The 15222-nt window shown below is 43.1% G+C and overlaps 1 protein-coding gene across 2 annotated transcripts in view; it reads left to right on the forward strand.

The window, feature by feature from the left end:
* Positions 1 to 15222, forward strand: part of KAZN (kazrin, periplakin interacting protein) — a 1120978-nt gene that overhangs the window by 237453 nt on the left and 868303 nt on the right. For both annotated transcript variants that reach the window (XR_005451048.1, XM_038746129.1), the window contains exon 2: positions 11092 to 11249. Coding sequence is in view for 1 of the 2 variants with exons in the window: in XM_038746129.1 (XP_038602057.1) it covers positions 11092 to 11249 (158 nt within the window). In the remaining variant the exon portion in view is untranslated. The remainder of the gene's footprint in view (positions 1 to 11091; positions 11250 to 15222) is intronic.

A 15222-nucleotide genomic window follows, 5' to 3' on the forward strand; every position in this document is an offset into this window, starting at 1 on the left:
ATTGGTTTTTAAAGCACTCCCGCACCTTGCCCCCTCGTACCTCATCTTGCTACTCTCCTTCTGCAACCCAGCCCGCACACTTCGCTCTTCTAGTGCTAACCTTCTCAGTGTGTCTTGCTGTTGCCTTTCTCGCTGCTAAGCCCAGCCCACATCCTGCATCTGGCCTGGAACATCCTCCCTCCTCAAATCCGACAGAAAATTACTCTACCTCCTTCTCCAAGAGGACTTCCCAGATGACACCCCCCTTTCCTCTCTCCCACTTCCTTCTGCATTGCCCAGACTTTGTTCTTCCTCCCTCCCAGCCCCACAGCACTTATGTACTTATCTGTCTTTTATTTATTTGTATTGATGTCTGTCTCCCCCCTCTGGACTGTTGTGGGCACGGAATGTGTTTGTTTACTGTTGTATTGTACTTTCCCAAGTGCTTCGTACTGTGCTCTGCATACAGTAAGCACTCAGTAAATACAATTGAGTGAATGATTGAATGACTATCCACTGGAGCACTACGGTGTTTATCTTCTACATCAGATCAGTAGAGGAACCAAGGAAATAGAGGCCTGCATTGACCTAGGCCATATCCACAGGCTCTGATCAATCCATAAAGGGTTGGGCTAAGAAGAGGTTAAGGTGGGAAAGCTATTTCCCCATCCCAAGCCCCCTCAGAGACCTCCTTGGGTCAGATGTGAGAGGCACCCCTGGCCCTAGTGAGCATGATAGTGGTGCTGGTGTCACTTGAAAGATGACTCTCAGGTATCTGGAAGCCCCTGAGGAAATCGGGACAGCCCCTTCCCCCACAGCCTCTGAAAGGGCTCAGTACAGTGCTCTGCACACAGTAAGTGCTCAATAAATATGATTGAATGAATGAATGAAATAATAATAATAATGATGATGGCTTTATTAAGCGCTTCCTATGTGCAAAGCACTGTTCTAAGCGCTGGGGAGGTTACAAGGTGATCAGGTTGTCCCACGGGGGGCTCACAGTCTTAATCCCCATTTTACAGATGAGGGAACTGAGGCACAGAGAAGTTAAGTGACTTGCCCAAAGTCACACAGCTGACAATTGGCAGAGCAGGGATTTGAACCCATGACCTCTGACTCCAAAGCCCGTGATCTTTCCACTGAGCCAAGCTGCTTCTCTAGGATTGGGTCAGAAAGTACCCAGTGTTTTGGGGGCTTAGCCCAACTCGGATTGCACATTTTACCCCCAATAGAGGTCCATCAGGCAAGGTCCTGGTAGTGGAGGATACAGTGTCCTGGGCTTGCTATGAATCCGGGGACTCAAGACTAAAGCTGAACTCAAGCCTGCTAATGCTCTTAATTTTTCTCACGAAAATAGAGTGTGAGGGCTAAATGATGATGATGATGATGATGGCATTTGTTAAGCGCTTACTATGTGCACAGCACTGTTCTAAGCGCTGGGGGGGATACAGTGTGATCAAGTTGTCCCACGTGGGGCTCACAGTCTTAATCCCTATTTTTACAGATGAGGTCGCTGAGGCTCAGAGAAGTTAAGTGACTTGCCCAAGGTCACACAGCAGACTTGTAGTGGAGCCAGGATTCGAACCCATGACCTCTGACTCCAAAGCCCATGCTCTTTCCACGGAGCCACGCTAAATGAAGTGTAGATTCCCACTATTTTCTCTATTTCTCTATTATAGATTTCTCTATAAAAATCTCTATTTTCACTCCTACATAGACTGTGAGCCCCATGTGGGGCCTGATTATCTTGTATCTACCCCAGCGCTTAGTACAGTGCTTGACACATGGTAGGTGATTAACAAATTACCTTCATTATTATTAATAATTAAAAATCTTTTTCAATGAGGAAAGATTTTGAATTCAAGATTTCTGGTTTTCCCATGTTAATAGAGTTCTTCATTTTAAGTGGTATCTTTTTCATCCTAGTCAGCAGAAAGGCACCTGGTGTTACCCTAGTGGCGATCTGCTATTGCCTATGCCAACTAGATGTCATTTTCTAATGTTCAATTGAAATGGCCTTTGGTCAGAGAAGCAGTATTGCCTAGTGGAAAGAGCATGGGCCAGTGAGTCAGACGATCTGGGTTCTAATCCTGGCTCTTCCACTTGCCTGCTGGGTGATCTTGGACAGGTCACTTAATAATAATAATTATGGTATTTGTTGAGTACTTACTATATGGCAGGCACTGTTCTAAGTGCTGTGGTGGGTACAAGCAAATCAGGTGTCCATCATCAGGCTCACAGTCTCGATCCCCATTTTACAGATGAGGTAACTGGGGCCCAGTGAAGTGACTTGCCCGAGGTCACACAGCAGACAAGTGGCAGAGCTGAGAGAGAAGCAGCATGGCTCAGTGGAAAGAGCACGGGCTTGGGAGTCAGAGGTCATGGGTTCAGAGGTCATGGGTTCAAATCCCGGCTCCCCTGCTTGTCAGCTGTGTGACTCTAGGCAAGTCAGTTAACTTCTCTGTGCCTCAGTTACCTCATCTGTAAAATGTATAAGACTGTGAGCCCCTCGTGGGACAACCTGATCAACTTGTATCCTCCCCAGTACTTAGAGCAGTGCTTTGCACACAGTAAGTGCTTAATAAGTGCCATTTATTATTATTATTAGAACCATGACCTTCTGACCCCCAGGCCTGTGCTCTATCCACCACACCATGCTGCTTCTCAATGCCATGCTGCTTCTCTTAACTTACTTCACTTTACTCTGTGCCTCAGTTCCCTCATTAGTCAAATGGGGAGCATATATCTGTTCTCCCTATCCCCTAGACAGAGACTGTGCTCAACCTCATTAGCTTGAATCTACCCCAGGGATAAGCACAGTATTTGGCCCATTGTGAGCCCTTAGCAAATCCTATTATTATTATTGTTGTTATTAGTAACACGGAAACAAGGTAAAACAGGATAATGCTAAGTACCATGGGCATGGCACTATGGCAACAGGAGCAAAGTCTCAGGCTCCTCATGGCTTAGAGTTCAGCATTCTCATCTTTGGAGAGCTTCTGCTATGTAGTTTGAGTCCTTCTGTTACCTGCTCACTTAATAGAATCAAACAAAATTCATTCAATCAATCTGTTTCAGTCAGTCAGTCAATCGTATTTACTGAGCACTGACTGTGTGCAGAGCACTGCCCTAAGTGCTTGAGGGAGTACAATATAACAATAAACAGACACATTCCCTACCCATGACTAGTTTACAATCAAGACGAGCTTCAAACAGCACCAATGGCAGGGATTCTGGTGGATCCTGGTGTAGGTAATGATTCTGCCACTTTTCTGCTGTGTGACCTTGGGCAAGTTACTTAACTTCTCTGTGCTTCAGTTAACTCATCTGTAAAATGAGGATGAAGACTGTGAGCCTCACGTGGGACAACTGATTACCTTGTGTCTACCCCAGCGCTTAGAACAGTACTTGGTACATAGTAAGCACAAAACAAATACCAACATTATTATTATTATTATTATTATTATAAGGTACTGTGCTTGTCCTAATTATTGTGATATGTGTTAAGCACTTATTATGTGCCAAGCAATCAAACCATCATTGAATGGCATTTACTGAGTGCTTACAGTGTGCAGAGCATGGTACTAACCATGCTAATAGTAATAATAATGATGATGATGATGGTGGTATTTGTTAAGCGCTTACTATGTGCCAAGCACTGTTCTAAGCACTGGCACTGTTCTAAGCGCTGGAAGGTATACTGCAATACAGTCGGTAGACACAATCTTTGTCCACAAGGAGCTTATAGTCTATAGGACTGTACTAAATGCTAGGTTAGATCAATTATGAGCAGACTGCACAAAATCCATGTCCCACGTGGTGCTCACAGGCTAAGTAGGAAGCAATGTTGCCTAATGGATAGAACAAGGGCCTGGGAGTCAGAAGGACCTGGGTTCTAATCCTGTCTCTGCCACTTTTCTGCTTTGTGACCTTGGGCAAGTCACTTAACTTTTCTGTGCCTTAGTCACTTCATCTATGAAATGTGGATTAAGACTGTGAGCCCCATGTGGGACATGGATTGGGTACAACCTGATTAGATTGTATCTCCCCATCATTTAGTACAGTGCCTGGCACACAGTAAGCACTTAACATACCATAAAAAGTAGGAAGGAGAACACATATTCTAATTCCGTTTTACAGTTTAATAATGGTATAATAATGGTATTTGTTAAGCACTTACTATATGCTAGGCACTGTACTAAGCTCTGGGGTAGAAACAAGCAAATCCAGTTGGACAGTCCCTGTCCCATGTGGGGTTCACAGGCTCAATCTCCCTTTTACAGATGAGGTAACTGAGGCACGGAGAAGTAAAGTGACTTGCCCAAGGTCACACAACAGATAATAATAATGATGGCATTTGTTAAGCACTTACTTTGTGCAAAATACTGTTCTAAGCGCTGGGGGGATACAAGGTGATCAGGTTGTCCCACGTGGGGCTCCCAGTCTTAATCCTCATTTTACAGATGAGGTTACTGAGAGTCAGAGAAGTTAAGTGACTTGCCCAAGGTCACACAGCTGACAAGTGGATCTGGGATTAGAACCCATGACCATCTGACTCCCCAGGCCCATGCTCTATCCAATATGCCATGCTGCTGTTTCCTTTCCACAAAATCTTAGGTAGGAATGGCAGTTGGCTGGCTGATCCCTGGTGCATGCACCCCATCCTAACTGTGGCCTCTTCAAATTAGATAAACTGAATTGACCCTCCACCACCTAGTGTTACCCCCAAGGGACCCCTTGGGATCACACTCCTGGACAGTTTTTAGATTATAAACTCCTTGAGAATAGGAGAGAATAGGGATTGTGTCTACCAACTCTATTGTACTCTCCCAATTGCCAAGTACAATGCTGTGCACAGAATTGCTCAGTAAATAACATGGGTTATTGATTGATTTATGCAGTGGTTTGGTCCCATGCAATTGTCCTCCTGAGCTGTAGTATAGACCTCTCCAATTACCCTGTCTGTTCCCCTTCTAGTCTGTGTTGATGTCAGCTGTCCTGCTCATCCTGCTCTCCCTTATGGTCACAAAGCTCTATCTAAAATTCAAATTCAAAAACAAATTGGCTATTTTTCAAGTTTTTATATGCAGGAAAGAGATGTAGATTGTGTTTTTAGTATAGTATTCGATCATCGGCTTTAGACTTTCCACTGTCAGAAAGGAAAATGAAAACCAGCCCAATTATTTGGGCTTGTATTCATTTGGTTTAGATATCAATGATGGCAGCCATCACACACTGTTCCTCTGAAACTTCTTGCGCTATTATCAACCACAAAATCCTGAGGTGGATTAAGCATTTTTTTGATCCAATACAACATTCTTAAATTTTTATTTAATGAGGCTACATTAAAGCAAGATCAGGAAACACAATTTGCATAAAATAATTCAGTAAAGCAGAAAAGCAAAGGTATTTTTTTTCTTTTAAGCATGCTGATGTAAATCTGATCTGTAGTCCACTTATGTAAACCATGAATGGATACAATGTCAAAATTCAGAGGTCTTGAAAATCTGGATATCAGTATGTTATATCTAGTGTGTTTTCTGTGGGGATTTACACACAATAACCAATCTCTGGCAGCTGGACTTTTCTACACAAAATGGGTGTTTAAGGTCATATTATTTCATGTTCTGCTTTTCATCTTAAAAAAATAAATTGAAGTTGTATAAGCTGTGGTTCTCCTCTCCGGCAAACATTGAGAAATTTTATGTGCACAATTTTTTGGTAATGAAAAGTGCTGAAGCTTATCATTCATTTCTTACACCAAATTATGAGTGTACTCCCAATAAATATTCATTAATGTACAGTAAGGTTCAAATCAACTTATAACTTTATCCAGATAAAACTTCTATTGAATTGTACTTTCTCTGCGGTATTTGAAATACCAAAATAGCATGAAACACTTAAATTAAGTTTTGGATAAAGACAACTAATCACCAATGAAATAACAGTTTGTACCCTAAATTTTTGCACATTTCAGTTCATGAAACCAGTCATGTAGTGCATTACCAATGGTATTCATTGAATGCTTACTGGGTACAGAACCATACTAAGCACCTGAGAGAATACAATGCAACAGGGTTGGAAGACATTTTCCCTGCCCACAATGAGCTTAGAGTCTAGAAGAGGAGGCCAGAATTAAAATAACTTATGGCATTCAACTCTATTCCATTATATAATTTTGTATTTTGAGTGGAAAAACTCAGATTTTGTTTTTTGTTGGAAGTGAAAGAAATTGGAATAAAAACCTGTATAGTGTAAGTCCCAGGAGTCATCTCTCCTTTACCTCCTTTCCCCTTCTCATGCCACTAGAGTCCTGTCCTCCAGCTCCTATCCTAGAAATAGAAAAGGTGGTGACAGAGAGGGTTTGTATCACACCCTCCTTCTGGCTGTGATACTAATTATTCCACATTGGTATATTGAACTCAGAGAAAAGTGAAATTTAGGCTCTGGTAAACCATTCCTTAATACAAGATGAAACAAAACAAAAACTCCTCACTATTGGCTTTAAAGCTCTCCATCACTCTACCCCTTCCTACCTTACCTCCTTCTCTCCTTCTACATCCCAGCCCACACACTCTGCTCCTTTGGTGCTAACCTTCTCACTGTGTGTCAATCTCACCCGTCTCGCCACCGACCCCTGGCCCACATTCTACTTCTGGCCTGGAATGCCTTTCCTCCTCACATCTGCCAGACAATCATTCTCCCCTCCTTCGAAGCCCTACTGAAGGTGCACCTCCTCCAAGAGGCCTTCCTAGACTAACCCCCCTTTTCCTCAGCTCCCACTCCCTTCTGTGTCACCCTGACTCTCTCCCTTGGTTCTTCCCTCCTCTCTCCACCCCAGAGCACCTATGTATGCATGCATATATCTATAATTCTATTTATATTGATTCCTATTTATTTGTGTTGATGTCTGTCTCCACCCGTTCTCTAGACTGTGAGCCCATTGTGGGCAGGGATTGTCTCTATTGCCGTATTGTACTTTCCTAGTGCTTAGGACAGTGCTTTACACACAGTAAGCCCTCAATAAATACAATTGATTGATTGGTTGATTGATACAAAAGAGCCTAGTGAGCCATTTGTTTGGTCTAATGACCCATGAACATTCTTAGAACTTTTGAGAGAGACCTAGATTTTAATTATCTGTAAGAGTCAGTTGTATTTGTTGAGCACTTACTGTGTGCAGAGCACTGTTCTAAACACTTGGGAGAATAGAATATTAACATATAACTGACATAGTCCCATCCCACAACAAATGAACAGTCTAGGGGGAAGACAGACATTAATATAAATAAATAAAATGACAGATATGTGCGTAAGTGCTCTGGGGTGGGGGGATGAATAAAAAAAGTAAGTCAAGGCTATGCAGAAGGAGGTGGAAGAAGAGGAATGGAGGGCTTAGTCAGATTTGGCCTCTTGGAGGATATGTGCCTTCAATAAGGCTTTGAAGGAGTAGAGAGTAATTTTATGTCAGATATGAAGAGGGAGTGTGTCCCAGGGCAGAGGCAGGATGTGGGTGGGAGGTCAGTTGTGAGATAGATGAGATCAAGGTATAGTGAGTGGGTTGACGTTAGAAGGGCCAAGTGTGTGAGCTGGGTTGTAGGAGAGCAATGAGGTGAGGTAGGAGGGGGAAAGGTTATTGAGTGCTTTCAAGCCCTTGCTAAGGAGTTTCTATTTGATGTGGAGGTGGAGGGACAACCACTGGAGGTTCTTGAACAGTAGGGAAATGTGGATTGAATGATTTTGTAGAAAAATGATCCAGGCAGCAGAGGGTAGTATGGACTGCAGTGGGGGAGAGACAGGAGGCAAGGAGATCAGCAAGGAGGCTGATGCAGTCATCAAAGTGGAATATGATAACTGCTTAGATTAAAATAGTAGCAGTTTGGATGGAGAGGAAAAGGAGAGTTTTAGCAAGGCTGTCAAGGTCACAAAAGAAAAAGCACCATGCAGAAACTATGTTTCTTCTCGATGCAAATATGAGTCCAAATATGGTCCACCTCAGTGGTCAGCTAACAATTGGGCAATTTCTTGTCTTATCCTCATTTTACAGATGAGGAAAATGAGGCCTTGAGAGAGGTAAACTGACTGACTTGTCAGGATGAGCCCACCTGCAACTATTAGCCCAATTAAGCTCTGCAGATTGGCTGGAGTGCCCTCAGGGTAGAGATCAGCACATTGTAGGAGGGCTTAGCTCCCCAGAAATCTGACTCCTTTCCCTGTCAGGGAAGGCCTCCTGGAGGCCTAGAAATTGGGGAGAGCAGTGGTCTGTGAGGTTTGAAGAGGGAAAAAGTTTTTTTTAGGGTGTTTGTTAAGCATTTACTGTGTCTCAAGCCTCTGGGTAGGTACAAGTGAGTTAGGTAGGACACAGTCCCTGTCCTGCATGGGGCTCCCAGTCTAAGTATGAGGGAGAACAGGTATATAATCTCCATTTTACAGTTGAGAAAACTGAGACACAGAGAAGTTATGTCACTTGTCCCAGGTCACAGAGCAAGTAATTGGCAGACTCAGGATTAGAACCCAGATCCTTATGACACCCAGACCCATTCTCCTTCAATTAGATCATGCTACATCTTAGTTCTCAAGAGTTCCAGGCAGAAGGCAGGGGGGGCATGAGCCCCCCTAGACTGTGAGCCCACTGTTGGGTAGGGACCCTCTCTATATGTTGCCAACTTGTACTTCCCAAGCACTTAATACAGTGCTTTGCACACAGTAAGCGCTCAATAAATACGATTGAATGAATGAATGAGCAAGAGGTCTGGGACAAAAGACCATGAATAAAGCATCGTATTTTGTTTGCCATGAGAGGAGTGAATTTTGCGACCTGGGGTGTAGTGGAAGAGAAATGAGGATAAGCAATGGGGAGAGAGCTGATGGAATGTCTTAATTCAGTTCAATCGTATTTGAGTGTGTACTGTGTGTGAAGCATTGTACTAAAGCCAGTGGCCAGGCAGAGAAAAATTGACCACTGAGGATTTTGAGGAGTGGGAAGATGTGTGCAAAGCCAGGTTTTAGAAAAATGACATGGGCAGCTGAGTGAAGTATCAACCAGATAGAAGAGATCCTGAAGACAGGATGGTCAGTGAGGAGAATGATACAATAGCCAAATTGTGCTTGGACAAGTGCTCTAACCAGAGGTGTGACAGTGTCGGGGGAGGGGAAGAAATGGTTTCTGAAAATATTGTGAAGAATTGACAGTTTGGTAGCACACTGAATATAGGGATTTAAAGAGAGGATCCAGGGATTTTGCCACAATTGAGGCTTGAAAGAACAGGAAGATGGTGGTGGTGTATTTGCCTTTGGGAAAATTGTTGAGAAGAAGATTTGTGAGGGAAGAAAGGGAGTTAAAGGCATGCTAAGCTTGAGGTGCCAATGGGACATTCATGAAGAAATATCCAACCTGATTAACTTGTACTACCCCAGTGCTTAGTACAGTGCCTGGCACATAGTAAAGTGCTTACCAAATACCATTAAAAAATGTGTCCTGGAGAGAGGCAGATGTGTGAGATTGTAGAGAAGTAGAGCATCCTGGGAGTAGTGAGGTAGACTTGGGAGCCACTTGCATAGAAGTGGAAGTTGAAGCAGTGTGGCCTAGTGGACCTGGGCTCTAATCCAAGCTCTGCCATTTACCTGCTGTGTGACCTTGGGCAACAATTAATTTCTCTGGGCCTCCGTTTCTTCATCTGTAAATTGAGGATTAAATACCTATTCTCACTCCTATTGAAGCTGGAAACCCCATGTAGTACAGGGATTGTGTCCAATTTGATTATCTTGTATCTGTCCCAGCACTTAGTACAGCACTTGACATCTAGTAAGCATCTAACAAATATGACAGTAATGATTGTTATTATTAGTTGAAGCTGCTAAAGTGGATTAGCTCCTGAAGAGAATGAGTATAATTGGAGACTAGAAGGGGGTGCAGAACTGAGCCTTGAGGGATGCTTTAACTTAGATAGTGGGAGGAAGAGAAGAAGAGGGTGAAAAAGAAAGAAAAGGAGCTGTCAGAGAGGTAGGAGAACAGGAGGGGACTGAGTTAAAGAACTCAAAGTTAAACTTTGTTTGATGGAGTAGGGAAAGGGCCACAGTGTAAAAAGTAGTCAAGAGGTTAAACAGGATTGGGATGGAGTAGAATCTGTTGTTTGGCAAGAAGGAGGTCATTTGTGACCTTAGAGAGTGTGGTTTCAGTGGAGTGGAAGAGGACAAAACTGGATTTTAGAGAGTAAAAGAGAGGTTTGAGGGGAGGAAATGGAGGCAGTGGGTGTAGACAAACCATTCAAAGAATTTGGTTAGAAATGGCATTTGTTCAGTGCTTACTATGTGCCAGGCAGTGTACTAAGGGCTGGGGTAGATAGAAACAAACTGGGTTGAACCCAATCCCTGTCCCACATGGAACTCACAGTCTCAAACCCCATTTTACAGATGAGGTAACTGAGGCTCAGAAAAGGTAAGTGACTTTCTGTGCCCAAGGTCACACAGCAGTCAAGTGGATTAAAACACTTGACTGTCTGACACCCAGGCCCATGGCTTATCCACTAAGCCATGAATGGGTGGTGGGAGATGGGCTGATAACTGGGTGGTGCAGTCCTCCTCTGTCTCCCCTCAGAGACCTGTGGTTTCTACATTTCTACAGTCTTTGAGGCTTTGAGGCTGAGAAGCCTTTGTTGAAAGTCAAATTGTGGGCTGTTTCAGCTCAAATCTAGTCCTTTCTAACATTTGGTTGAGCCTATATTTCTGATTATTGTCTGTCCATTTATTGAGTGGTGCTTATTAAGCCCCTACTGTGGCCACAGGACTGCACTAATTGCTTGAGAGAGTGCACCAGAACCAAAAGACCAAGTCCCTGCCTTCCAGGGGTTTGCAATTTATTGGGAAAGTTAGGCCCACAGAAATGATTTACAAATGGTGGGAGCTGAAAGGGGATCAAGGATATAATACATAAACATAGGAATGTCAGGATGGAGTAACTAACTGAATAACTAACTAAACAATTGCATCTAAATATATGCATAAATCCCGAGGATGAGGGTACGTTTAGGGTATTGTTTCTTAGAGCTCCAGAATTTCGATATGAAAGCTGACGTAACACAATTCCATTTTTTTCCTCTTCTCTTCTTGCAGCAGTGCAATCATTGCATACCTTAAATGACCAGATCTCACATTTTATCGTCACCAAGTCGAAAGCATTGGAGGAAGATAAAGATCCCTTTCTTCCCAGTGAGAAAGAGTCCCTGAAGAATTCCATGACATTAATGAGACATCTCCTAATGGATGCCCAGGTACAAAGATCAATAAGCTCATATTGGTTAAAAAGTAGGGAATGTACTTTTGATTGGCCCAAAGTATTCAAGATACTTTTCATCATTTTTATAGAAGGGGTAAGCCAAGGAATAATGTTAAGCTCCCATTTCTATTGAAAACTGCTGCTTGTTTTTGAGATGAACAGTCATGAAAAGAACCTTTGGTTATATTGAATATTGGATTTTTTATTAGGCTAGGTTTGGGATTTTGTATTAAGCCTTTTTAAACCAAAGTTGCAGGCTTTTTAAAAAATGAAGAAGACTTCACATCTTAGAAAATCTGGCACAGTTTAGCTTTTGAAAAGTAAAACTTTGTCATCATGCTAAAAAGGTTTTGGATAGGATCTATGTGTAAGCAGAGTTTACTGGAAAGCATGATTGTTGATAATAGTACTATTGATACAGAAATGCAGTTATTGTCTTGGGTCGGGAGCCCCATTGGGTATGTCTTTTGAAGTCAGTCTGCCTCTACCCTGCCTCCAACAGGTCTGGGGACACTTCAAGGTGGGTGGACGAATGCCCTGTGAAGGGATGGTGCATATCATCTCCTGTGAGAGGTTGTGCAGGTGTGTGTGAGTCTCTCCTCTCCTTCCCTCCCCAATCTAGTAAAAATGCCTCAACCCGTGTAATAATAATAGTAATAATAATGGCATTTATTAAGCGCTTGCTATGTGCAAAGCACTGTTCTAAGCACTGGGGAGGTTACAAGGTGATCAGGTTGTCTTAATCCCCATTTTACAGATGTGGGAACTGAGGCACAGAGAAGTTAAGTGACTTGCCCAAAGTCACACAGCTAACAATTGGCGGAGCCGGGATTCGAACCCATGACCTCTGACTCCAAAGCCCAGGCTCTTTCCACTGAGCCACGCTGCTTCTCTGCTTCATTGTAGTGGGATCAATGGGCATACCTGCTTTTACACCTGTCCACCCTTGGAGAGAATAGTCTCCTTATTATCCAAGAGTCTCCTTCTTGCCCTACATGGAGGAGTCAGAATGAGCTTCCCTTCCTTTTAGAAAATCCCACTGTGCCCAAACAATCTTTCCTCCACGGCACATCCCGTACTGGCTCAGATATTCCATTTAGAGCTGCAAATGCCATCTCTGTTTCAGTTTTTTGACCCCTCAGCCCTCTAGTCTGAGTTTTGTACCAATGAGATTTTAACTGGCAGAGCTTCTTTGCAATTTTCCTGCATCTGTGATGTGCCAGATCGGCAGGATTTGTATGCCCCAGTGATGAAAATACCCCAAATTATGCAAATCCTTTCATTTCTATTCACTGTTCTCCTCCTCTCTCACTTACAATGAGTAACTCACTCAGCCTCAACGGGCACTTCTCAAGTCTGCCTAGGATAGAAAGGAAGTGTTCTGAGGAGACAACAGCCAATTTAAAAACCCAGAGAAAGGAGAAATTTGGAACAATTTAGAAAATAAAGGACAGCAAATTATTCCTGAAAGAATTAGCTTCACTGTGTGCAGACCCTCTCTATCAGAGCTTTAACTTCATCATTATTCTGTGGCCAAACACTCTTCAGCCAAAGGAAATGTACCCATGAATTGCTAAGAATCTGGATGTTGTTGTTTTTTTTCCTATGAACTCACCAAAATGAACTTCTGTTAACCCTGTAAATGAATGAGGCAGGTGGAAACCATTCTTAGGTGCTCAGTAAAATGTCAACCATCACAGCAGGAGAGCAAACTGTAGACTTGGAAAAGATAGGTGAAGGCATCGTTTGAAAAAGATCAGTCAAGGCATTGGTTTCCCGAAGAATTGTCCTAGGACACAACTGCTCAAGAGACAAACATCCCCCACACAAATACACACCCCGGCTCCCTTCTCTGGAGCAAGAGTAGTAAAGAATCATTCACCCTGTTTCTCTTTACCTTCCCCACCCTTCTTTAATAAAATAGTATTTGTTAAGTGCTTAATATGTGTCAGGCACTCTGCTATGTGCTGTGGAAGATACAAGATAATCAGGTTGGACACATCTCTTCATCCACAGTCTTAATCTCCATTTTGCAGATGAGGTAACTGAGGCACAGAGTAGTTAAGTGACTTGTCCAGGGTCACACCAGAGACAAGTGATGGGAGCTGGAATTAGAACCCAAGTCCTCTGACTCCCAGGCCTGTGCTCTTTCCATCAGTCCACACTTCTCTTTCCTCAAACCGCTCAGCCACATTCAAACGTGAGAGTAGACAGCTCCAATGTCCATTTTGGGGACAGGAAGACAACACTACTGAGCCTGTACTACAAATTTCATTTCTCAAAAGCCTACTTTAGAGAAGCAGTGTGGCTTAATGGATAAAGCAGGGACCTGGGAGTCAGAAGGACCTAGGTTCTAATCCTGGCTCCACCACTTGTCAGCTGTGTGAAGTGCCTTCACTTCTCTGTGCTTCAGTTCCCTCATCTGTAAAACCGAGATTAAAACTGTGAGCCCTTTGTGGAACGGGCTGTGTTGAACCTGATTATCTTGTATCTACTCCAGCACTTAGAACAGTGCCTGGTATACAGTAAGTGCTTAACAAACACCATTATTATTATTATCCTCAGTATTATTTTTTTTTTATTCATTCAATCATATTTTTTGAGTGCTTACTGTGTGCAGAGCACTGTACTAAGTGATTGGAAAGTACAATTCAGCAACAGAGACAATTCCTACCCAACAATGGGCTCACAGTCTAGAAGGGGGGAGAAAGACAACAAAACAAAACAGAACAAGTAGACAGGCATCAATATTGTCAGTATAAATGAATAGAATTATAGATATACACACATCATGAGAAGCACATACACATCATCATCATCATCATCAATCGTATTTATTGAGCGCTTACTGTGTGCAGAGCACTGTACTAAGCGCTTGGGAAGTACAAGTTGGCAACATATAGAGACAGTCCCTACCCAGCAGTGGGCTCACAGTCTAAAACAGAGACACACATGAGAAGCAGCGTGGCTCAGTGGAGAAGAGCACGGGCTTTGGAGTCAGAGGTCATGGGTTCAAACCCCGGCTCCGCCAATTGTCAGCTGTGTGACTTTGGGCAAGTCACTTAACTTCTCTGTGCCTCAGTTACCTCATCTGTAAAATGGGGATTGAGACTGTGAGCCCCACGTGGGACAACCTGATCACCTTGTAACATCCCCAGTGCTTAGAACAGTGCTTTGCACATAGTAAGTGCTTAATAAATGCCATTATTATTATTATTATCATTAAAATAAATCGAAAAAATAATAAATATGTACATATATACTCAAGTGCTGTGGAGTGGGGAGAGGGGTAGAGTAGAGGGAGGGAATAGGGGCAATGGGGAGGGGAGGTGGAGCAGAGGAAAAGGGGTGCTCAGTCTGGGAAGACCTCCTGGAGAAGATGAGCTTTCAGTAGGGCTTTGAAGGGGGGAAGTGTGCTAGTTTGGTGGATGTTAGGAGGGAGGGCATTCCATACTGAAATGACTCCTCAAGATTATCCCCTATACTACACTCTCACTCCCTGAGTCTTAGTATTGAAAATCTGAACATTCCTTGAGGTCTGTTCCCTATTTGTCTGTTTGTCACCTCAGAATAATTACAGTCTATCTTCCTTTCATTCTCTTTCTATCCTAATTGCCTCGGGTAATGGAGTTTTATCCTATCATTGAGTTGGCACTGAAGCCTTTCCGTAATGTACATCTAATCTAATCTATTCCTTTGGATCAACAAAGCCTCAGGAAAGACATTCATCTAACCCCAGCTACATCTCAGCTTCACCTAAATCATTTGTTTGTGTCATTTTCTCACTTTGAATAGTCAGGTGACAGGCTCTATATACATCCACAATGGGGAGATGCCATGGCTTAATTTAAACCTGGCTTTGCCAGGACCCGAGTTCAGCCTTAGGTCCAGGAAGCTGTAGAAATTTTGGGAGATCCCAGGCACTTTGAGCTGAAACCAAGAGCTATTGACTCAACCCAGGAAGGAGT

This window comes from Tachyglossus aculeatus, chromosome 5 (genome assembly GCF_015852505.1).
Source record: "Tachyglossus aculeatus isolate mTacAcu1 chromosome 5, mTacAcu1.pri, whole genome shotgun sequence".
Lineage (NCBI taxonomy): Eukaryota > Metazoa > Chordata > Mammalia > Monotremata > Tachyglossidae > Tachyglossus > Tachyglossus aculeatus.